This window comes from Mastigoproctus giganteus, chromosome 2 (genome assembly GCF_048544385.1).
Source record: "Mastigoproctus giganteus isolate SK-2022 chromosome 2, ASM4854438v1, whole genome shotgun sequence".
Lineage (NCBI taxonomy): Eukaryota > Metazoa > Arthropoda > Arachnida > Uropygi > Thelyphonidae > Mastigoproctus > Mastigoproctus giganteus.
In genome coordinates, this window is record NC_143576.1 from 217,042,571 (window position 1) to 217,069,122 (window position 26,552).

General features: G+C 38.7%; 1 protein-coding gene across 1 annotated transcript in view; it reads right to left on the reverse strand.

Annotated features, from left to right (window-relative positions):
* The window catches only part of LOC150090092 (putative E3 ubiquitin-protein ligase makorin-1), a 196,940-nt gene that overhangs the window by 90,549 nt on the left and 79,839 nt on the right, over positions 1-26,552 (reverse strand). Inside the window, exon 4 of the mRNA XM_090368966.1 lies at positions 24,187-24,374. Coding sequence (XP_090225092.1) covers positions 24,187-24,374 — 188 coding nt within the window. The remainder of the gene's footprint in view (positions 1-24,186; positions 24,375-26,552) is intronic.

Sequence of the window (26,552 nt, forward strand, 5' to 3'; positions counted from 1 at the left end):
GCCTGATGGTAGACTGGATCTAACCACCGAAGTACACTATCTCTAGCAGAACCATAAACCTGAGACCCATAATCAAGTTTGGAATGGACAAGGGCTCTGTAGAGACAAAGAAGGGTAGAATGATCTGCACCCCATGAAATTGACAAAAGGGCACAAAGGATGTTAAGCCCCTTAGCACATCTTGTCCTAAGCTGATGAGCATGTTGTAGAAATGTCAGCTTCTTGTCGAAAATAAGTCCAAGGAATTTGACTTCTGCTACAACTGGAATGTTGTTTTGCCCAAGCCTTAATTCTAGGTCAGGATGAAGATTATGTTTGCAACAGAAGTGTACACAAATGGTGTTCTGTGATGAAAATCTGAACCCATTAGCCAATGACCAGGATGTAAGGTGATCGATAGTTTTTTGCAGTTGCCTTTCAATGACCCTCACATTGCATGAATGAAAAAAATAAAGCAAAATTGTCAACATAGAGGGCATTGTTTACAGTGAGTGGAAGTTGTTCGGTAATAGTTTATTTTGATTGCGAAAAGCATGGCGCTTATGACGGATCCTTGTGGGACTCCCTCCTCTTGACAAAATACTTGAGTGTGTGGATCCTAAACGGACTTGAAATTGGCAATTAGAGAGAAAGTTTTTAATAAAAAGAGGTAGGTTATCCCTAAGACCAAAGTTATAGAAGTCTTTTGATATGCCAAATTGCCAAGCTGTGTCGTACACTTTTTCAATATCAAAGAAAATTTCTACCAGATGCTCGGATTTAATAAAATTGCCATGAATGTAAGTTTCAAGTCGGACTAAGTGATCCAAAGTGGGTCTGTTTCTTTGGAAGCTGCACTGTGTCCTGGAAAGCAGACCATTTGTTTCTAAATACCATATAAGGCGAGAATTAACCATTCTTTCCAGGACCTTGCACAAACAGCTTGTCAGAGCAATAGGACGATAGTTACTTGAATTTCTATGATCATTTCCTGGTTTTGGGAAGGCAAGAACAATTGCCTTCCATCAGAAGCCAGAAATTGTTTATTAAGAAAAATTCTATTAAATAAAATTAAAAGGTGATCTTTAGATTGTGGTGAGGGGTGTTTTATCATTTCATAGTGGATGTCATCTGGCCCAACAGCACCAGCACGTGTGAGAAATAGTGCTGAATTTAACTCTCCCTGTGGGAGAGTAAAGGGCTTGTTATATGGTTCTAGCCTTTTTGAAGAGAATTTTAATGGATATTTCTCTTTCAGGGCCAAAAACTGTGGGAGGAATGATGTTATTGCAGAGGTTTTTGCAAAAGTTTCCCCTAGAGTGTTTGCAACTGCAGTTTGATCTGCAATTGGACATCCATTATCCTCGAGGATCACTAAAACGGCTTAGTGGATATTTCCCCTTCATTTTCCAGATCTTATCCCAGAATACTTTTGAGCTAGCAGCCTGAGTTACGGATGATGTAAAACGGATCCAAGATTTCCTTTGGCTCTGATGTTGGACATAATGTGCTTTAGCACATGCACGTTTTAAATTATATTAAATTTTCAGTCATGGGATATCGGCGGAATATCCCCCAAGCTTTATTTTGTTTTTTTTCACTGCTGTACATTCTGAATTCCATCAAGGTTTGGGAAAAAGTGGGAACTGGCTGGATGTTTTTGGGATTGCAATTACAGCTGCTTGGACAATCGTCTCTGTGACATACATGACTGCATCATTGATTGGCTCCTGACTGACCGACTGTAGCCCTGTACCGATACCGACATCAAACAGGAACATAAACGTGTGTGGCTAGAATTGATAAATCTATGGCAAACCCGCTGGAATAACTCCACAACTGGTGCAACTACTGAACTTTTCCTCCCCGAGGTAACCTACATCAACAAACAACATTCCACTTGGTTCTTCCCAAACATCTATGCTTCCTTCCTATTAACTGGCCACGGGTCCTTCAAGAGACGCCTTCTAGAGTTCGGCCTAGTCGAGGATGCCCTCTGTACATGCGAAGAACCTGAAGACTGGGATCACGTGATGCACTCATGCAACATATACCTAGACCTAAGAATCCAACCACTCCTAGACCTCCACAGTACATCACTTCAGCCAGAAACCAAGTTACTGGAATCTAACTATGCTTTCTGTGCACTAACTTATGCCAAAGAGGTCTTTCGTCATTGCTGGCATCACCTGCAACTCCCGAACACTACTCCTGGATAACCTCCTCCACACAGCAACTGATACCCAGCACCAGAAACTTCCAGTCATGAAACTGAAAATTGAGGCCAGCCCTGCCGACACCGCTCCGTGATTCTCCATTGTGATGATCCTGGACTCTTTAATTTGAACTTTACTTGTTCTCTTCTTCCTAACCACAGTCCTCCAGGACTCCCACAACTGCACCTAGCACTCTTCCTGCTCCTTTTCGCCCGGGAGGATGCCTACGCTCTGTCATCCCCCGCTATCTTACCTGTCTTCCACTTTTCTGTCTCTTCTCTGCTCTTTCCTTGGCCTTCCCCACTCTCGCTCCTGCAGGAGTGTGGACGACCCATCAGATGTCTTTTACTCCCTGGTCCAGCTCCTCGTGCCAGTGGACGGATGCTGGGAGGCTCCTTCCTGGTGATCGCGCCTCCCAGTAACGAAGAGGCCAGTCAAACAACACAATACTCACACATAACCCACACTGACTGGCTTTGCTATGTTAACAGAGTACTTAACGCGGATTTGTGGGAAACCACGGGAACCGCATACCAATAACACTATGTCCACTATGACTGACCGTAGCGATATCAAGAGTCTACCACTAGTTAGGGTGGTTATCACGGGAAGTGATCGCTTCCATATGGGTTTTCTTCCACCTCCCAAGTAAGTGAAGGAAGGAGAGAAGGGGAGCATATAGACAGATTAATGGCAGAGAATGCATGGGTAGGCATGTGGAAGGTGTTTGTTCCCACATTTAGGAGGGAGAGGTCATTGTCAGTGAGCATATGCTCTATGACTCGTCTCCTTCCATTGATGTTAGCACTACCCCACAGTGTTGTCCATTGAAATCCCCAAGAATTAAACAAGGGGGAAGGCAATTGCATGATAAGATCATCAAGGTCTTTCTGGGGGATGTCAATATCCCAGGTGGCAAATAAGCAGAGCAGACAGTTAATAAGAACCCCACTGTAAGGCGAATTGCTACAGCCTCAATGCTAGTTGTAAGCTGCAAAGGCTGAAATGGAATCTGGTTGCCGACAAGGATTGCGACTCCTTAATGAGCAGGACCATCCACAATTCTAAACTTATGAATGATGGTAATGTTATGCATGGCAGGGTCATCATTTGCCTTTAAATAAGTCTCCTGTATGCAAAAGCAAGCTGACTTGTGCTTTTGCAGGAGTGCCTTGATGTCATCAGTATTTTGCTGGAATCCACGGCAATTCCACTGTAGGAATTTAGCCATTATTTGGGCTTGGTGGGTCCATCAGGCAGCTTACGAGGTGCTGAGGGCTTAATTTTGTCAGTCTTGGATTTATCTTTCCTGGGGAAGTATGGACGGTGTCCTGTGTCCATTTCTTCCTCCGCAAAGAGTTCCAAGACTGACTCATCATGTACCTCTTTGGTTTCGAGATCCATTATTTCTTGCCCTGAAGTGAGCAGTTCACTTTTCTGTGATATTAATTTAGTGCTCGCTGTTAGTAATGCTGGAGCACTGGGAGGTACAGATATTGGAGTGGCAGCTGACTGCGGTTTATGGATGGGCTTTAGTGAACCCAATACCTCTGGGTAGGACATGTTCAGCTCTGTTTTTAATTTCTGAATCTCCTTTTCGTCCTTCCACCGCTGGCATGCTCGAGGGTATGCAGGGTGCTCTCCTTGGCGATTAGTACAATTAGACTTAGGAGCTAGACATTCCTTGCTCTAGTGATCTTTAGCACCACATTGAGCACAGGCAGGGTTACCACAACAAACTGTTTGTGAGTGGCTGTACTTTTGACATTTAAAACACCTCAGTGGGTTTGGAACGTAAATCGTCGTCACTGGGCAGTTTAAGTACCCTGCCTTGATGGAACTTGGAGGCCGAGGGGTGTTAAATGTCAGGATGAGAACTCGGGTAGGAATGAGATTCCCATCCTTTCGCATGGATATTCGCTTGACAGCTGTCACTCCTTGTTCTTTTAATTCAGAGCAGATCTCTTCTTCAGAAACGTAAAGAAGATCCAACTCCGATATGACACTTCATGATGAGTTCAGAGTTTTGTGAAGGGTTACAATGATGGGTATTATTACCCCTATAGATGTCGCTTTCAAAATTTTTTCAGCATGCGTTGTAATTGATGCTTTGAGTAAAATATCTCCAGAATGCAGCCGTTTTACAGATTTAGGTGATCCTGCCATCCTTCTAATACTTTCTGGATAAAGAAGGATGACATTTTCCCAATTGACTGCTCTCCGGTGGAATGGAGAATGAGGAAAAGAGGTGTCACAGATGGTGTTTTCTCCTCAGTTCTGGCTCTTTTAACAGAATTGGTGTCATTATCATCTGATGATCGATTAGGTCACCACGGAGCCCTACGAGGGGATGCCCACTAGTGAACTAGCAGATACTGCATACACGAATGGGACGCCAAATTCGCTCAGGAGCACCATACCCATGTTTCCAATAAGCCAATCAATCCCAGTCGGGCTGGTCCGGGATCACCCGTTTTGTCGAAGCAGGGCCGAAGTGGTGTATAAGGCTGGGCCCCTCAACCACCAGGATCCCCTTTTCCGAGTTTCCACGAGTCGTGGTGCACAGCTGCACACGTCAGATTCCAACAATGTAACCCTGGAACCAAGGTATGGGCATTAGATCCCAGTGATGCTAATCTGGAAGGCCAGCAGCATCATTGGGAGGTCCCCTCACCATGAACAGGTGCCCACGTCGAGGGGGGCCATTGAGGCTAATCACAGGTATTATAAGTTAGAGCTTGCTACTTGGGAGTCTAAAATGCTAATGAAACTGATATTCAGGTGACACTTGTGAATCAAGTAAACCAAATTTCGGTGAAGTCTGGCTGTTCTGTGACAACCAAATCTTTTGCTTGTACCTTAATGATAGTGGAATATTAGAAACCCTAGTATGCACCCAAGAATGCTATACCTAGTATACTGGAGGTTTGTTATTTGGTTTTTAGGAGCATTAGCAACTAAGGCCATATTGCTCCGGGGATATGCGGTGGTCATTCCCTGACCTTTTCGCATCCTCCATATTTGGTGGTGAGGGGGTTCGAACCCTGGTCTAATCAAGAAGTGTGTGCTACGCACTGCTGCTCCTTCCCACCTGGCTACGGATGTGCCTCATATATACTGGAGGTGTGAACCAACATAAGCAGGGGTTGAGATGTGATGTCCACACAACACTGCCCCTCTGTGTTACCATGCAATAATAGGTGGGAGATGACTCTGGATGTTATTTGGTTTTTAGGAGCATTAGCAACTAAGGCCATATTGCTCCGGGATATGCGGTGGTCATCCCTGACCTTTCCGCATCCTCCGTATTTGGTGGTGACGGGCTCGAACCCCGGTCTAATCAAGAAGCGTGTGCTACGCACTGCTGCTCCTTCCCACCTGGCTTCGGAGGCGCCCAGGGAGATGACTCTCTTCAACCAGCACAATCTCACCATTTTGCTTACTGGAGGCTCAAAGTGGAGAAACCATTCTTTAGTCTCCAGAGCAAAGCTCCAGGTGGTTAGTACTTGGTGGGTCGAACAAGCAGCTTACGACGTGCTGAAGGCTTAATTTTGTCAGTCTTGGATATATCTTTCCTAGGGAAGTATGGACGGTGTCCTGTGTTCATTTCTTCCTCCGCAAAGAGTTCCAAGACTGACTCATCATGTCAAGATCAAATCTTCCTTACAATTCGAGGATATGGCTCTAAAATGGTGCTCACAGGCTGGTGGCTAGACAGTCCACCAGACTGAGCCTAACTTCTTAATAGGCATTCAGATCAGTTAGTGCATAATCTTCTGCAACTACTCTGCTATATAGTGTGTGCAGGGGCACTGTCAAGGCCATGTTATGTTAAGAAGCTGAGTATATTCTTGCTATATTAGTACTGTATTAGTAATGGCCATATGGTGCAAGGAAGCCCAAGGCATATGCTGCACCAACCAAAAAGGGAGGGGAGGGGAGAAAGTAAAATAATAATAATAAAATTAAATAAACTAAATAATAATATAAGAAAAGAAAATAGATAACCTATGCATTTCCCTCCTCCCGTAGGTCTCCTATCCAGCTGCCCTTTGAATATCCCCAACTTCAATTACCCATGTAGGTAACTTATTCCAGTAATTTATAACTGACAAAAATAAAACTTCCTGTAATCCAGTCTAAACATCTCACCATTCCCATAAATTGAATTTATAGCCCCTAGTTCTAGAATTATTTATAACCATGAAAATTTCAACCTCGTTCATTTTACTTCTGTCTCTCAGAGCTTGGTTAACATTTCAACCAAGTCTCCTCTAAGGTGCCCAGTTTCCAAGATGTGCAACCCACATATTCAAAGTCTTTCCTCATATGGACGCCCTTTTGCTAATCTCACCAGGCAAGTTGCCTTTCTTTGGACCCTCTCAAGGAGTTCGATGTCCTTTTTTAGGTGTGGCTTCCACACTCATAATCCCACTATATAAGTGGGATTATGACACCCTTATCTCTACTAGCAAATGTCTGATAAATCATCAATAGGACACCCACGGACCTTCCTTGCAATCTGTCTTAGTGCTCGAACTTCATGTCTGTATCGTAATTCCCAAGTCCCTTTCTTCCACTACTGACTTTAGTTCAACTCCACCAAGTGTATAAGTTATTTTTGGGTTGCTGTTCCCCAGGTATAAGACCTTGCATTTTGCTGAATTAAAGAATAGCTGCCACTTATCCGACGATCCATGAAGAAGCTCTGCTTGGCTGTGATCATTAACTACTCTACTGATCTTTACATCATCTGTAAATTTAGACATCATGCCCTCTATTCCTTCAACAATGTCATTTAAGAAAATCAAAAACAATAGTAGTCTCAATACTCATCCTTGAGAAACCCCACTTCTTACATTAACCCGATGTGAAGAATAACCATTTATCACACCACTCTGCCTCCTGCCCTGAAGCCATCCTGCTATCCATCTAAGGATTTTCTGTGTAATTCTAATCTGTTCTTGCTTATAAAGTAATAGCTCACGTGGGACTGAATCAAATGCTTTGCTGATATCTAAATAAACAATGTCAAAATTATTCTCTAAATCCAGCTCAGAGTGATCCTGTTAAAATAGCTAACCAATTTGTCAATCATGATGGTTTCCTTAACAAAACCATGGCTGTGTATCCTTTAGAATTCCATTTCTATCTAAATGATCCTGAATTCCACTCTTGATCATTGCCTCCATGATTTTCCCTACTACTGAAGTTAGACTGACCGGTCGGTAATTTCCCACTACACTCTTAGAATCGCCATTATGTATTAATAACAACTAATTTATCTTTGCCCCACTGGAGAATAATCTGGAGATTGGTATGCCACATCCAAAAATTTCATTACTTCATAAACGTGGCTCCCCTCCCCCTACATTACTACTGAATATATAACGAATAGCCAAAATGGTAGAAAAACACAATTGTGAAAAAAAATCCAAACCCCTTAAAAACTTTTTCATTCAAAATACATGTGGACTCAGTAACAATTTCAATAATGTCCTTTCCATCTGCAGTCTGCCAAGCCACACTTACTTTTTTAGACAGAATCCCAATTGTTGGTTGTCTCAACCACTGCTCATCTCAGTCATCCTAATTATTTGCTGTATGATTCCTTTCATTTCAAAGGTGGTACTTGTGCATATGTCTTCTCTGATATTCCCTGTCAGAGACTGATTACTTTGGAATCTGACTTAAAATCTCTTCTTCCCATACTGTCAACTGGAATTTGGGGAGTACAATGTGTACAGAAAGGATAGACAGGATAGGAAGTGAGGAGGGGTTATGCTATTAGTTAAGGAACACAAAATCCAAGGAAGTGAAGCCAGTCAACATCGCTGGGCAGTGCAGTGCTGAGTCAGTTTGGTGTGACACAAGCATTGGGAGATCAAAATTGAAAGTAGGAGTGTGCTATAGGCCTAATGACTCTGATGAGTATAATAAGAAACTGTACAGGGAAATAGAGTGGACCAGTAAATCAGAGAGTCTTATAATGGGGGATTTTAATTTTCCAAATATTGACTGGAATTTGTGGGTTGGTCACACTCAAAGAGGAAACTACCATCAGGGGTAAAGGGAAGGGTTTTTGCTTTCGTAAAGGCGACTACGATGGACTGAGACGGTATTTAAATTCTATACAGTGGGACCAACTGATGATGTTACTACCAGAAAATTCAAAATGGGAAGCATTCAAAGAACTTATCTTGGATGCTACTAGGCTTTACATACCAGCTAAGAAATATTGTTCAGGGTTTAGGCCTAAATGGATGTCAGATGAACTAATGAGACATATGGCAGAGAAGAAAAATGCATGGGATACATATAAATTAACATGTGACACAGAAGCCTATGATATATATAAGTTGATCTGTAACCAAGTTACAAAGGAGGTTAGGCAGGCGAAGGCAGATTACGAGAAATCTTTGGCAAAGGATGCAAAGAAAAACACCAAAGAGTTCTTTACTTATGTAAACTCTAGAAGGAAGGGGATGAATCAGATTGGTCCACTTGATATCGATGGTTCAACTGTTGATGATCCTGCTCAGATAGCTAACAAATTAAATAATATTTTTCATCGACATTCACACGAGGAGTTATTCAGTGAGGGGAATGCCAGAGGTGTATTCAACTCTGGCAGTAAGATAGATAATCTTGAAATAACTGAGAGTAAAGTGGAGGAGAAATTGTTGATGATAAACACAAGAAAGGCACCTGGGGTGGATGGGATCTATCCAGTTATATTAAAGAGGCAGCAAAGGAAGTAAGCAAACCCTTAGCCATAATTATGAGAACTTCCTTGGACTCAGGGGAGGTACCCATAGACTGGAGATGTGCAAATGTAACCCCAATTCACAAAAGAGGTTCAAAGGCTGATACAAGTAATTATAGAACTGTTAGTTTAACTTCTGTTCCAGGAAAATTAATGGAGGCACTGGTTAAAGAAGCACTGCAGGATCATCTAGACAAGACTTCAGTTACAGCTCGAACACAGCATGGTTTTGTTAAGGGAAAGTCTTGCCTGACCAATTTGATTGGATACTATGATGCAGTCACAAAAGAACTGGATGCAGGGAATAACTTTGATATTATATACTTGGATCGTAGAAAGGCTTTTGATTCTGTTGCACATGGAAGACTGCTGCACAAATTGGAGCAGTGTGGCATTGAGGACAAATTGCTGCTATGGATAAAGGGGTGGTTGAGGGGGAGAAGACAGAGAGTGGTAATCAATGGACACTGCTCATTGTGGACTAATGTTATTATTGAAGTCCCTCAGGGTTCAACTTTGGGTCCATTATTGTTTTCTGCATTTATAAATAATATTGATGATGGTATATCAAGCTTAATGTCCAAGTTTGCACACGATACAAAGGTTGGCAGAGTTGTTAAGGACAATACTAACAGTATGCTGCTGCAACAGGATCTGGAAAGGTTGAGCAGATTCGCTGAGAGGTGGCAAATGAAGTTTAACATTGACAAATGTAAAGTACTACATATGAGAAACAGCAACCCCAGAGCAGCATATTGACTCTGTGGTACTACACTGACAGTGGTAGGGAATGAAAAGAACCTGGGGGTAATTGTGCAGGCAGATATGAAGTTCTCTGACAGTGCAGACAGGCTGCAAGAGTAGCTCATGGTGTCTTGTCAATGATATACAGGAATTTTTCTAGCAGGGATAAGGAGGTGATTATTCCCTTGTATAAGGCAATGGTCAGGCCACACCTTGATTACTGTATTCAGGTCTTGAGGCCTCATTTCAAGAAGGATGTAGAGCTGCTGGAACGAGTACAGAGAAGGGCAACAAGATTAGTGAATGGAACAAAGGGGTGCTCTTACGAAGAAAGGCTTAAGTTTTGCAAATTACAGTGTCTGGAGACTAGGCACAGGCGAGGTGATCTGATAGAGGTGTATAAAGCCTTGAATGGTTTGAGCATGCTCAATGCTGAAGGGATTCTTCCTCTTTATAGTGAAGAATAATCACCTGAGAGGGCATAAATTCAAATTGAGGAAAGACGGATGTCGGATAGATGTGCGGAAATTTGCCTTTAGCCAGCGGGTAGTTGGTTGGTGGAACAGACTTCCATCCCTTGTTGTGGAAGTTGATAGCCTAAATAAATTTAAGGCTCAGCTGAACAAGTATTTTGAACGAACGGAGGGGTGAAGTGGAAGTGGTTTTTTTTTTTTTTTTTTTTTTGGCTGATGCTGCATAAGCTTGCTTTCTTGCATCATATGCCTCTTCTAATGCTAATGTCTTTCTCTCGTATGTTTTGGTCTTACAAGCACACAAAACAGGAAGATCTGCATGGTTCCTAGTCTTCATTTCCTTAGATGGATTACTGTTTTAAGTATTCTGATATCAATGTTTGTTCAGATCATGTCAGCGAAATTATTCTTGTAGGGATGAAATCGTGTATTCCAAACCCCACCTTAAAATCTTGTCCTTTATCTAAACCTTGGTTTTCCAATAAACACACTAAGGATGTTCAAGATAAATATGTTGTATATTGCAATTAACTCACATCCAGGTTCATTTTCTGTCTACACTAAAGCTTGCAACATCCATAAAACAGTTATTAATCATTTCAAAGTAGATTCTGAGTGGGCTAAGAGCAGAAACTTGCTTGCCCAAATGGTAGTTGAGCATGGGATGTTGCCAAAGCCATTGGCTGCAACTTTTGCCCATCTCTACTCCCAACTCTTTTAAAACCCAATAATTCTACTGCCACCACAACTAAAGATAAAGCTGACTTACTAGAAGCCTACATTTCTTCTAATTCTTGTACTGACAATCTAGGTAAGCCACCTCTTACCATTCCTAGAATACTCCACTCAATACCTTCTGTGGTCTTCCATCAAAGGGAAGTCACAAGAACTTTAAACAATCTTCATGCCAAGAAAGCTCCAGGTCCTGATGGTATCTCTTCACTTACTCTCAAACCTTGGGCACCTGAGCTTACTCCTGTTCTCCATTTCCTTTTTGCACTTTCTAATTCCACAGGTGATTCTCCTTCTGCTTGCGAATTTACCCATATCTGGCTAGTTGCTAAAAAGGGTGACAAATCCCTCCCATTCAAGTATCCTCCCATTGCAACTGACTCTACTGTTTACAAGGTAATGGAAAAATCCACTCCTAAACTACCATGAAATCTTCCATCTGATCAATGATTGCCAAATATGGATTATGTCAGCGTCAATCCACTGGTGATATTTTGGCTTATGTTACCCAGCTGAGGACAAATTCAATGGAAATGTCTGGTGAAACTCAAGAAGTTGACCTTGACATTTCTAGGACTTTTGATCACGCTTGGCGTAAAGGTCTTCTAAACAAGATCCACCTTATGGATTGCCAACCTTTTTGCAATTGGGTATCCAGTTTTCTCTTACAGCTCCCTGTAAGTGATGGTAGATGACTTTGTCTTCCTACTTCTCCATTAATGCTGGTGGAGAAGGTAGAGGAAAAGTTTAACAATGGTAACTTAGTTACTGCAATCCTTCTAAAACTCAGTCCTGTCTTATATCTCGCAAAAAGGATTCTTCTGTTCCTATGCTTATCTTCAATAACACTCAGATTTCTAGACAACATCGCATATCTCTATTAGAGATTACGATGACTTCTAATCTCTCTTGGTATAAGAATATTCCGACTGTTTTTTTTCCTCAACTACTACAACTTTCTGGAACAACCTTCCCTCACATGTATTTCCTGAAAATTACAATCTATAGAAATTCAAGTCTAATGTCAACAAGTAACGTAAGTTCTCACCAAACAGTGCAATAACATTACTTAGCTTATTGAAAGTTTGAAGGGGTGAAACCCATGTTTAGTTTCCAGAACAAGACTTTGGCAACCTCACCATCTCTTCCATCATGCAGTATGACTGATGTGCTTTTGAGGTTATGATGGACATAATGAGGAGATCCAATCTTCTTTACATTTCGAGTGTACAGCTCTAAAACGGCATTCGCAGCCGCCCGCTAGAGAGTCCACCAGACCAAACCTATTGGTAATTTTCTAGGAGGTTTCTGGATCAGCTAGTGTATAATCTCACTGCCTCTATTCTGCCAGATAGTGACTGGAGGGAGTCAAAGTAATGTGTATGTGGGGGCACTGTCGAGGCTACATTATGTTAAGGAGCTGGGTATATTCTTGTCATGTGTACATCATACCCAAAAATTTCATTACTTCATACAGTATGTCCTCGCCATCTTTTCTTAATACTGAATACATCACGAATTGTCAAACTAACTGAACAAACTTATCTGCAAAAAGACCAAAACCTCCCAAACATTTCCTCATTCATTTCACAAATATACGTGGTCTCAGTTCTAATCTCAAATATGTCCATTTCCAATTGCAGTATGCCAAACCCCACGTACTTTTTCTGACAGAATCCCAATTATCAGCTGATTTAACCACTGCTCATCTCAGTTGTCTGAATTATTCACTGTATGATTCCTTTTGCTTCAATGGTGGTATTGTGCACAAGTCTATTCCCTATCAGAAACTTAGTAATTTGGATCTCCTCTTTGTGATATTCTCTGGTTTAAAATATCTATACCACAACTGTCAAATTCATCTCTCTATCGTTCTCCCAACTACGTTAATCACTTGAAACTTTTTGACATCCTCTCTTTGAAACTTGACTTTCTCAACGGTGAGGTAATTTTCCTAGGTGACTTTAATGTTCACAACTCCAACTGGCTTCTGTTTTCTTTTGTCACGGACCCAGCTGGTTGAGATGCTGAGGCTTTTGCAATTAATAATGACCTCGCAGAGATTGTTCATTTACCTACCAGACAATCCAAATCATACAGACAACATCTTTGATCTTTATCTCACAAACCCTTCTAAGTACATAGTCAAGGTGAGTCCTCTAGGCATCTGAGATCACAACTTGGTGATGGTCTCTTCTCCAATGGAGCTTTTCTCTCATGGCCATTCTCAACCTCTTGTTGTTCGGCATAGCAAGAATGCAAAATGGGATGACCGAGATTTCTTTTTCTCTTCTTTTCCTTGGTCGGATTACTGTTTCAGATCTTCTGATATCAATGTTTGTCCAGATTGTGTCAGTGAAATTATCCTTATAGGGATGAAATCCTTTATTCTACACTCCACCTTTAAATCTCATCCTCTATCTAAACCTTAGTTTTCCAATAAATGTGCTAAGGCTGTTTAAGATAAGAATATTGCATATTGCAATTGGCCTGTATCCAAATCTTCAGGTTCATTTTCTGCCTACACCAAAGCTTGTAACAATTGTAAAGCAGTTTTTAATCAGTCCAAACTAGATTTCGAACAGGTTAAGAGTAGAAAACTTGATTCTTGTCCAAATGGTAGTCGAGCATTCTGATCTCTTGCCAAAGTTATTGGCTGCAACTTTTGCCCATCTCTCTTCCCATCTCTATCAAAACCAGATGGTTCTATTGCCACTTCAGCCAAGGATAAAGCTGACCTGCTAGAATCCTAGATATCAAATTTGCTTGTACCCAGCCAGTTCCTAAAAAGGGTGGGAAATCCCTCCCGTCAAATTATCGTTCCACTGCACTTACTGCTACTCTTTCTAAAGTAATGGAGAAATCAATTAACGGGCAACAAACTACTTAGAAAAGTTCCATCTATTCCAGCAACAGATGGCTCTATTGCTATTTCCACCAGAGATAAAGCTGACCTGCTAGCATCTTACTTTTCTTCCAACTCGTGTATTGATGATCTTGGTAAACCACTTCCTACCATTCCCAGTACACGCTATTCAATGCCTCTTGTGGTCTTCTGTCAAAATGATGTTAGAAGGATTTTGAACAATCCTGATACGAAGAAAGCTCCAGGTCCTGATAGTATTTCTCCACTTATTCTCAAAACCTGTGCTCCTGAATTTACTCCCAATCTGTGTCACCTTTTTTCACTTTCTTATTCCACTGGTATTTTTTCCTTATCCTTGAAATTTGCTGACATCCAGCCAATTGCTGGAAAAAAAAAGGGTGACAAATCCCTCCCATCCAATTATTGTCCCCATTGCACTTCTATTCTTTATAAAGTAATGGAAAAATCCATTAACTGCCAACTCCTAAACTATTTAAAAATCTTCCATATGATTAATGATTACCAGTTTGGATTCCTTCATTTTCAATCCACTGGTGATATACTGGCTCATGTTACCCATCTATGGATAACTTCAGTGGAAAAGTTTGGTGAAACTCAAGCAATAGCTCTTGACATTTCAAATGCTTTTGATCATGTTGAGCCTACAGGTCTTCTAAATGAGCTTCCATCTTATGGTTTGCCAACTGATTTTTTGTAATTGGGAATCTAGTTTTCTCTCTGACCGTTCACTGTAGGTGATGGTAGATGGATCTCTCTCTCTCTTCTAACTTCTGTACTGATGCTAGTGTTTTCCCAAAGTGCAGTTCTTTTTCCCAGTCTTTCCCTCTTGTATATTAATGACCTTCTGCCATTGATAAGAAATCTTATCCATAGTTTTGATGATGACAGCACATTGCATTCCACCTTCCAGTTTGAGGAACCTTGCACTGCACAAACAGCTTCAACTTCCCAAATATCCAATTGTTTAAATTCTGATCTCCAGGTGGGGCGGAGTTAATTTAGTTACTTCCAATCCTTCTAAAACTCAGTCCTGTCTTATACCTTGTAAAGAGACTTCTTCTGCTCCTATGCTTATCTTCAATGACACTCTGATTTCTAGGTAAGATCATATATCTCTATTGCAGATTATCCTGACTTCTAATCTCTCTTGGCATAAGTACATTACAAATTGTTTTCTCTGCATCAAAAAAAAAGTAATGCTCTCAGCATTACTTTTCTTCCAAACAGCTGTTCACTCTGTACATGCAAATCTGCCCTACCATGGAATACTGTTCCATCTGGGGTGGTTCTCTCAAAACCTCTTTCAGGCTTCTAACTTCCATTTAAAAGAGGGCAGTTAGGTTAATTAATACTCTAACATCTCTAACAGTTTCTCCACTGACTGTTTCATAGATGTTCTGTTACTGCTTCATTCCTTTTTTATAGATACTTCCATGGCCACTGTTATTCTGAATTGGTTTCTATAATTCTGGCTCTCTCTTCCAAAGCATTCCAAACATGTGCCACAACCAGTTAACATTCTGTTTCTGTCCAACTTCAAACTCGTAGAACCAACTTTTTTCTTCCTCATTTCTTTATTCAACCTCAGTTTTCTGGAACAACTTTTCTTTATATGTATTTCCTGAGAATTACAATCTCCAGAAACTCAAATCAAATATCAACACACATCATCTGAACCTTCAGCCCATACATGGTACTAGGTACTAAAAGTTCTAATACCTCTCATGTTTCGGGGTTTCATAAAAAATAAATAAACTTCTGACTTCTTAACCTTCAACCCACACACAGTACTAAGTACCACAGGTTCTAATACACTGTGTTTGGGATTTTCATGTGTGTGTGTGTGTGTGTGTGTGTGTGTGTGTTAAAAAAACCAACGTGAATTCTTATTATAAATGTCTTGTGTGGAAAAGTAAAGCATTTCAAGGTCTATGTAATTGAAATTTGAATACTGAGGAAATTAAAAACATTAATGCAAACAATGTCTATTACTTCATATACTAAGTTTATTAAGGAAATTTAAGGGAAGAAAATTTAAAAATTACACTGCCTTTATCAACCTTTTGGATGTGCTTTTAAGTTTGGAGTGTCCACACAAATTTAGATTGTCTAATTAAAAGTAAAATTATAGTCATGGTAGTATGCTCTTCTTTTGTAACTAGTCGTGTGCAATCTATGCATTTTTGTGGACAACTGTTTCAACATCCACTGAGTATACAACAGTATTTACTTTTTCTAAGTCATGATATTTAGTACAGTTAAAGACCTTGCCAACATTTCCACATGAAACAATGGAAAGTTTTATATTCATATTATGAAAAACCTCTCTTCAGGTGTCAAGTGATGAAATGGTCAAAACACAATCACTAGTTTAAAAAAAAAGAAGAGCACACTGCCATCACTACAGCTTCATTTATGATTATGGACAATTTAGATTGAATAGACACATCAAACTTAAGAAACACACCCCAAAGGGTGATGAAGCCAGCATAATTCATAAGCTTCCATTTACCTATAAACTTATTTTCCAATTAATTGAGCATATGTAAGTTCTCATTTATCTACTATAAACTTAAGAATATATGAAGCTTTTAGACATGACAGTTTTTTAATTCCACAATATTCCTTTGCTGAACATGAGACCCAGCAGTCATATCAAATATATAGACCTAAAAACACTTTTTTAACACACTAAGTCTAAAATTAGATATAATATTAGTGACACAAATGTGTATCTTCCTATTATAGTTCATCATATGCTATACTCCACACTTTGATTCTCGGCAGATGACAGCTTTATGGCCATTTCAGTTACCACTGTGGCTATCCAGTCTTTAACTGTAACAACAATTCAGAATGCTGAGGTGTACATTAAGGATGTTTTTGATTTAGTTAATTTCTTAATTTAATTAATTATTATCTTAATTAATTTAATTTTTACCAATCCTTAGATATACTGACAATTACTGACACGATAGGTTTTTATGTGGTTTTAATTCTCTACTGAGCACTATTTTAATTCATTATTGAGAACTATTTTCCCATTCTTGGATCATTATATATGAATAATAGGAGTTGTACCAAATAAAAGTTTCTCTAACAAGAAACACCACTTTGTTTGGCTGGTGAACAGAACAGGGTAATCCACTTTTAAGTAGTAGTAGTAGAAGAGACATGCGATGCAAGAAAGCAAGCTTATGTAGCATCAGCCCAAAAAAAAAAAAAAAAACCCATTTCACACATCCATTCCCTCTAAAATTTTGTCCAGTTCCTCCTTGAATTTATTTCAGCTGTCAACTTCTATAATAACAGATGGAGGTTTGTTCCAACAATCAACTACCCGCTGGCTAAAGGAAAATTTCCGCACATCTATTCTATAATTGCCTTTCCTCAATTTGAATTTATGCCCCCTCAGGTTTGTAATATGAACAAGAGGAAGAATTCCATCAGAATTGAGCCTGCTCAACCCATTAAAGGCCTTATACACCTCAATCAGATCACCTCACAGATGCCTAGTCTCCAGATGCTGCACTTTGCAGATCTTAAGCCTTTCTTGGCAAGACCATCCCTATCCCTTCGTTCCCTTCACCAATCTTGTTGTCCTTCTCTGTATTCACTCAAGCAACTCTATATCCTTCTTATAAGGCCTCCAGACCTGTGGCCTGATCACTGCCTTATACAATGGGATAATCACCTCCTTTTCCCTACTGGCAAAATTCCTGTACATCACTGACAATACTCCATGACCTTCTCAAGCAGCCTGTCTGCACTGCTCAGAAAATTTCATATCTGACAGCACAATTAATCTCAGGTCCTTTTCATCTTCTGCCACCCTCAGAGGTTACTTCTACCCACATGCAGTACTTTGCATTTGTTAATGTTAAACTTCAGTTGCCACTTCCCAGCCCATCTGCCCAACTTTTCTAGATCCTGTTGCAGTAGTACACTACCATTACTATCATTAACAACCCTGTCAATCTTCATCAATATCATTGAAACATATACAAAATAACAGAGGGCACAACACCAAACCCTGGGAGACTCCACTAATAACATTAGTCCACGAAGAGCAGCACACATTGATTACCACTCTCTGTCTTCTCCCACTCAACCATCCTTTTATCCATTGTAGCAACTTACCCTTAATACCATACTGTTCCAATTTGCACAGTACTCTTCCATGCGCGAAACCTTTCCTGAAATCCAAGTATATGATATCAAAATTATTTTTTGTATCCAGTTCCTTTGTAAGCACATCATAGTATCCAATCAAATTTGTCAGACAAGACTTTCCCTTAACAAACCCATGCTGTGTCTGAATTATTACTGCAGACTTGTCTAGATGGTCCTGCAATGCATCTTTAACCAGTACTCCATTATTAAGTATTAATAATGCAAAATGATGCAAGCTTATACAGTATCAGCTATTAAAAAAAGAAAAAAAACACATATATGTATATATAAAAAATGAGTCCAATAATGCAGTTCCTTTCTACAGCACAGAATTGAGCCTGCTATAATGACAGATGAAGGAGAAGGAGGTCTATAATAGACCTTCTCCTATCCCTGGTATTAAACCTATGGACATCAACTTTATGTGGCAATTCTTAAATATCTTGAGATCTAATAGTATATGCCCTCTCTATATAGCCTACCACCAACTTCTTCAACAATGGTTTCCTGGATATTTAATTAATGAACTATTCTTTACCTGAAAAATAATAAAATAGCAACTATATTCTCTTTAACCTTAAGCCAACATCAAAGAAAAGCCTAATTTACACCTGTTTTATATATCACTTCGACATGCAAAAACTAGTTTAATGGTATAGTAATAGCATTTAACATTATATAAATTTTGATCTATACATTTTTATGGAAGAACTGGCATAATAAATATTAAACACCTTTTTTCCTATTAATTTTATTTTATATCCATCTTTATGTAAATGTGACATCACTCCCATGATTGATATCTTTCTCTCTCTGACCTTGAGATAGGATGCAAAACTGCATTCAAAACCAATTGTATTTTTTTTACACACCAATTAAATATTAAAGTAATAACTTAACATTAATATATGTGATACACATTTTTCAATTTATATTTTTTTTATACAGTAATACCCCGAAGTTACGCGATAGGTGGGTCTGACAAAAATCGCTTAAGTCGAATTCGCGTAAGTCGGGGTACAACTTTGCATATAAATTTTGTTTAATTGGGACCAAGGACTAACAAAAACACTAATTTAGAAGAAAAATATTTAATAAAATTGCAGTTCTTTATACATATTAATACAAAATATGTATTAAAAATAAATGAGTTACGTAAAAAAGTTATTTCGATGTCGATGGCTTCATAAAATCTAACAAATTCGTCTGACGACACAGCGCCTTCTTTTTTTCATGCAGAATTTCTTCGTAGCAAGCTAATAATTTTTTTATTCCTTGCTTTGTAGCTATAACGCGTTCTTCAACTGAGCTGAGACCTTCTGTCAAGCTTGCAATTGTCATGTGCTTTTCTGGTGGAACTGGGTCTGAAGTGTCGGATACTTCAGTGATGTTTTGCTCACGCATCTCTATGAGCTCATTCACTGTCAGCTCCTGACTATGTGAATCCAATAGCTCGTTGACATCATCACCATTGAATTCCAAATCTAATTGCCTGGCAAGATTAACAACTTCTTCTATCACATGAGCGACATGATCAGTTTCTGGCGTTGTTTTCGTCTCGGTTTTGAAAAAAAAAATGGACAAAGTTACTTCCAGACACCACTCAATGTTTTTTTGTGAATTTCATCCCAAGATTCTTCAACGATTCTTATGGCATCTAAAAGATTGAATTGTTTCCCAAAGTCTTTAACAGATATCTCACTATTTTGTTTCATAGCTTCATTCAGAGGTGCAAACGAACACCTCGTGTAGTAAGCCTTGAATGTTTTGATGATTCCCTGGTCCATCGGTTGAAGCAAGCTGGTTGTGTTTGGAGGCAAAAACACAACTTTCACACGTGGGTCGAAATTAATTAGGGTGGCAGGAGGGTGACCGGGTGCATTGTCAATAAGAAGCATCACTTTAAATGGAATCTGTTTAGACTTGCAATAACGTTCGACTTCGGGTATGAAATGGTGACCAAACCAGTCCTCAAAAACGGAAGCTGTCACCCAAGCTTTATGATTTGACTTCCAAATCACTGGTAAACTAATTTTAGATATACACCAAACGAAAAATTGAAGAAGAACCGTGTAACTCCGAGTTCGCATAAGTCGCGGTAGCATAAGTCGAGGTATTACTGTATGGCAAAAAAAAAAAAAAAAAAGAAAAACAAAGACTGTGATATATTATGTGTAGCTTTGTATTAATGACACTACTGTTGTTATATTTCTCATTTGTTTACAACAGAGAGTGGTAATCAATGGACACTGCTCATAGTGGACTAATGTTATTAGTGGAGTTCCTCAGGGTTCAGTGTTGGGTCCATTGTTGTTTTCTGTATTTATAAATGATATTGATGATGGTATATCAAGCTTAATGTCCAAGTTTGCAGACAATACAAAGGTTGGTAGGGTTGTTAAGGACACTACTAACAGTATGCTGCTGCAACAGGATCTGGAAAGGTTGAGCAGATGGGCTGAGAGGTGGCAAATGAAGTTTAACATTGACAAATGTAAAGTACTACATATGGGAAACAGCAACCCCAGAGCAGCATATCAACTCTGTGGTACTACACTGACAGTGGTAGGGAATGAAAAGGACCTGGGGGTAATTGTGCAGGCAGATATGAAGTTCTCTGAGCAGTGCAGACGGGCTGCAAGAGTAGCTCATGGTGTCTTGTCAATGATATACAGGAATTTTTCTAGAAGGATAAGGAGGTCATTATTCCCTTGTATAAAGCAATGGTCAGGCCACACCTTGAGTACTGTATACAGGTCTGGAGCCCTCATTTCAAGAAGGATGTAGAGCTGCTGGAACAAGCACAGAGAAGGGCAACGAGATTAGTGAATGGAACAAAGGGTTGCTCTTATGAAGAAAGGCTTAAGTTTTGCAAATTACAGTGTCTGGAGACTAGGCACCGGCGAGGTGATCTGATAGAGGTGTATAAAGCCTTGAATGGTTTGAGCATGCTCAATGCCGATGGGATTCTTCCTCTTGCTCAAAATAATCACCTGAGAGGGCATAAATTCAAATTGAGGAAAGACAGATGTAGGATAGATGTGCAGAAATTTGCCTTTAGCCAGCAGGTAGTTGGTTGATGGAACAGACTTCCATCCCTTGTTGTGGAAGTTGATAGCCTAAATAAATTTAAGGCTCAGCTGAACAGGTATTTCGAACGAACGGAGGGGTGAAGTGGAAGTGTTTTTTTTTTTTTTGGCTGATGCTGCATAAGCTTGCTTTCTTGCATCATATGCCTCTAGTAATGCTAATGCTAATTTCCAGTAGTTAAATATGATTCTCAAAAATTTCACACTAATAAAAGCATAAGATATTTTTTTTAAGTGTGTGATAATTACTACACTGTGTGATAATTACTACTGCATTAAGTATATTTTTATACTTTTATAATTTTAAGTACTTTAGAATTATTATTAGGGTAGGCATAAGTACAGTTTCACTTAAAGGATAATAATAGTTCTAATTTTGGTTTGAAAAAATGGCAATGAATGGCATTATTCCATGCATTGATTATTTCATGAATTGTCTTCTTTTAACTGCAAATCAGAAATAAAAATTTTACTAACTAACTGGACTGTAATAGTTTCATTAAGATAGGTTAAGGAAAGTAAGAGACCCTTTTAATGTAATGAAAAACTTGCTGCAGATTCTGCACGACTGGTTGGATGACATAGGACTTTCACAAATCATGAGTAATAGCTGTGTGTTTCCTGTTCAAGACATGTCAAAAGCAATGTTTTTACTGCTACAGAAAATTCTGCCATAGCTCTGCTAACTGGTTGTGCAATGTAGCTGAAGTTAGCTGTCACTGACTTCACTAATAAACTAACAGTTGGCATCTCTAGCTGAAATTAGTGTGAAGTTTATAACCTTGTCAAGAAGTAAAAAAAAAAAAGAAAAAAAAAAAAAAAAGTTCATTAAGTGAAATTTGTAAATCAAAAAGAACACTGTCAAAAACTGAACTTTTTCTGTGATTTAAAAGGATGGGGGAGAAGAAAGCAGTCCATTGAGTAGCTTTTGACACCTTACCAAAATGATATATTTTAATATCAGGTTAAAATAACAATAAAAAAAAAAAAAAAAAAACGGAAACCTGTATGACAATAAAGGTGTAAGATGCTGGTTTACCCATAGACAAAAATTAATGGAATAAAAGGCTCACTACTGCTCTTGTTCAATAGTTAGAATGGGAGCAAGAGCAATATGGTCCACTTTGCAAAGAATCAATACTTTTACTGATATATTTAATATCAAACAAACAAAAAAATAAATAATAAATAAATAATAAATAAATAAAATAATAATAATAATAATGAAAAAAAATTAGGAAAATGGAGATAAAGTAACAAAATGTTTTCTAATAAATATAGGTATAATAAAACCAGAATATATCTACCTGGTGCAACAATCAATGATCTAGCTGGTTATCAGTTCTTGGGGCGGGGGAAAATAATGTGTTTTGTTATACACATGGGTACTTTTTATGATATATGCAAATTGAGACAGTTGAAGAGTAGAAAGTCATGCTGAAAAAAATGTTGAGAGCTGGGGCAAAATGTAATTGTGTTTGCACTTCATTTATGATGTGAGCCTTGTAGATTAACTCTAGGCTTGAGGAACTCAAATCTGCAAAGCTTTCGAGAGAGATAGTAATAGATCCAGAGGTAGATCAAGATGAAGATGGCAAGAAAAAGTTTAGAAGAAAGAGGGCTTAATCTGAGTAGGAATAAAAATCTAACAGAACAGCATGAAAGAAAATAGTGAATGGAGGAATGATAGTTCAAATGAAGAGATTCACGTTACCACAGTGGATTGCACACTCACTGGCACATAATGGATTTGGATGATGATGTGTTTTACTTTACTACTATGTGTGTTTGCAGGATGACTGAGAAGCTACATAACCCCAAAGTTCGGGTGACTATATATTTGTATGAAAATACTGTTAACATGCCTTTTTGCCAATGCATGGAATCGGAGAAATGTTACACATAAAAGTCACTGATGGGGGGGGATAGGAAAAAGATGTAGTTTTTCCCAGGTACAACATGCATTCTTAACTGAGCACTATTTTGCAACTTGTTCAAAAGCACAGGTAGTCAGAGAATTTAGCATAAAATATTTGGATGTTGCAGTCCCCATACGACGACTATGGCAACACTGGTGGATGATTTCTGTGAAAGCGGAATCTATGTCATAAGTAACAGAGTGAAAGACTACCTTTTGGCCAATGCTAAATTGGATGAAATGATGAAAAAGTTGTAGTGAAGTGCAGTGCTCTCCCCTGAATAGACTTGGGAAACTTTCAGTACAATCAGGATTTGTCATATGGATATGCATACAAGACTGGAAATAGTTACACATCCCTGTTGTGTTCATTTGGTCCAGGAGTTGAATAAGCTGTATAAAAAAAAAAAATGCCAAAAATTTCATACTCTGCTATAGATGGTTTTGGGCACTAATTGACAAACATGGAATAGATAAGCTTGATACAGTTTTCTTCACTGCTGGGGCATTCCATCTCACTGTTACGTAAACAGCCAAAACAGTAGATTTTGGTTCACTGAAAACATGTTCCACAAAAAGCCCACTGGACACAAAATCAGAGTATGGTGTGCTGTGTCAGGATGCCATGTGGTAGGTGTTATTTTCTTTGAGAAGTAACACTTGTACTTATGCTGCTATACCAAAATAAAGCCATTTAATCTGGGCTGCATTAGTTCACAATCACTCTATATATATTTCTTTTTTTTTTTGGCAATCAACTTTCTTCATGATCTGTATCCAGATCACAAAGAAAGTAACTGCCAAAATACTGTACTCTTTCTACATTCCAAAACTGGATATGTTAATTATGACAACCTGTTGTTTTTTTTGATTAAAATTGCTTTTTATTGGGCTATTCCTAGAAAATTAAGTTTACAAATGGTATGGAAAAAAAAATAAAAATTCTTAGGACTGTGAATAAAACCTTCCTATGCACCCAAAAGTCATCCACAAGTATAGTTCTGCCTAGGCATTTATTCTTATGAACAAAGCCAGTTTTTTTTTAATTTCTGATCTGCTCTCTTATGGAATAACTAAGCATTATTGCACATTCAAGGAATTCTCACTGAGCATTTCATTGATTTTGTGTTAAGTGATGAAAACAATAACAATTTCATCTTGACTTATTATAATCCAAATAAAGCTGCAACCAAAATCATTATTACTAACCTGAGAGTACAGAGGACCCTGTAGATGAGCTACCAACATTATTTGACTGTGAACCACCACAATATGGTATTCGCTGAGATAACATTTGCAAAGGTCCACTAGGTTTCATATTATTATGATTTCTGGTGAAATTGTTAACAGCAGTTCTATGATTTGTATTTTCTTGCCCAGGTCGAATATGGTCATACCTGAAAAAACAAAACATAAGAACCTTAATATAACAAGATATTTAATTAAAAAAACTAATGATACACTTAAATTAGAGGTTCCTAAATTTTTATACCCTGTACTCCCTTGAAATTCCTAAATTTCATATCCTCCTTCCAGAATAAGTGCAAATAAACAGATCTGACATAAAATTTGAGCACATTTATAAATACAGTCACTCCTCGACTTACATAATACTCACTTTACATAAGTTTTTGGTGGCTATTGCAAACTTAAAAAAAAATTGTGGAAACGTATTTTGCATCCCGTAGGAATAAAAGGAAGTATTGGGAAAATATCGTAATGTGAACCCAATAACACGTTTTTTTTTGGTAATTCATTCCAAGACCTCGAAAGCTGAAAATAAATAGCTTAGTTATATATAACTAAGCTATTTATCTCTCTAAAAGGTAATTTTTATAATGGAAATTGTGCTACACTTTCATCGTTATCATATGCTCTGTTATAAGACTCAATTTTGAATGCATTTGTTGTTGTTTTTTGGTTTTTAGAAGCATTAACAACTAAGGCCATATTGCTCCGGGGATATGCGGTGGTCATTCCCTGACCTTTCCACATCCTCCGTATTTGGTGGTCACGGGCTCAAACCCTGGTCTAATCAAGAAGCACGTGCTACGCACTGCTGCTCCTGCCCACCTGGCTACGGAGGCGCCACCAAACGCCTTTGTAATATTTTTCTAAAACACATTTCTGGAGGTCACTACCATAAAAACAATTTGCACTTTCTCGTTTATTGGACTTTTCTGTTAGCGCAATCTATTATAAACGGGTAGTAAACTTGATCTCATTGCATTTGCGATAATAGCGAATTCGGTGGGGTTTTACGTTATGGTATTATGGTGAAATGAGTTACCCTTCAACTGAAATCTTCAATCATATAAAAATCATAGATAAAATTTCAGAATCTTCTCTTCATTCCTATTTACTTATTACAATGATGAAGGGAAACAACCAACAGAAAGTGCAAGTGCTGGCAGTGCTAGGAAATGAAACAAAATTGATTTAGAAATGAAGATGATTAATTAAGAAGTATGAAGCAGGACAAAGTTTGTCATCTATTGCACGGAATTAGGTCTCGCTGTTTCAACAATGAATACTATTTTAAGGGACAGTGCGCGTATAAAAGAACATATTAAAGGATCAACGTATTTCACACCTGGGCCAGTCCACCCAAACAGTGATCACAAAACAGCATTCAGGTGCTATATCAAAGATGGTTGTTATTTTAGGAGCATTAGCAACTAAGGCCATATTGCTCCATGGATATGCGGTGGTCATTCCCTGACCTTTCCGCATCCTCTGTATTTGGTGGTCACGGGCTCGAACCCTGGTCTAATCAAGAAGCGTGTGCTACGCACTGCTGCTCGTGCCCACCTGGCTATGGAAGCACCATCAAAGATGGAAAAGCTATTAATAAAATGGATGGAAAATCAGATTCAGAAGCAAGTGCCCCTGAATCTAACGGCCATTCAAGCAAGAAGTATTTATGAAGATAACCTTCAGTACAGCAAACCCTAAGCCAAGTTCGTGGCAAGCAACAGGTGGTTTAATAGGGTCAAGCATCACGCTGGTTTCCAAAGCATCAAAGTAAGCAGTGAAGTCGCTAGTGCCAATTCTGCAGCTGCAGAGAAATTTTGTGATGCATTGGGAACCCCTTTCTAAATCTCCACAGCCCTCAACTTCCACAGCAGCGTGCTTATCAGCTGAAGAGTTAATTCTGGCAATGATGCTCGAAAGGTAAAACTTGCTAACGTTATGCCTGTCTCCTCTCTCTTTTTGTAATTTTTTACAATTTTATAATTTTTCCTGTGCATGAAATGAAAAAATTGAATAAATAATTCTATATACACGTTCGTTGAACATTTCTTTTTTGCTTCTATCAAATTCAGTGCACATAGTTGTGAGTGCAGAATTTCTCTAAATGCTTATTTAGGGAAATTCCGATTTACGCAAAATTCGACTTACGTAGCACTCCGTGGAATGCAACCCTTACATAAATCGGGGAGTGGCTGTATACATACCTCTAAAAATTAATATATACTTCAATATGATCTATATTTCACTAAAAGAGTGCTTCGTAACAATATACAACCCCCACAAAAAAAAAAAAAAAAAAAAGCACAAGTGAATCCCCCCTA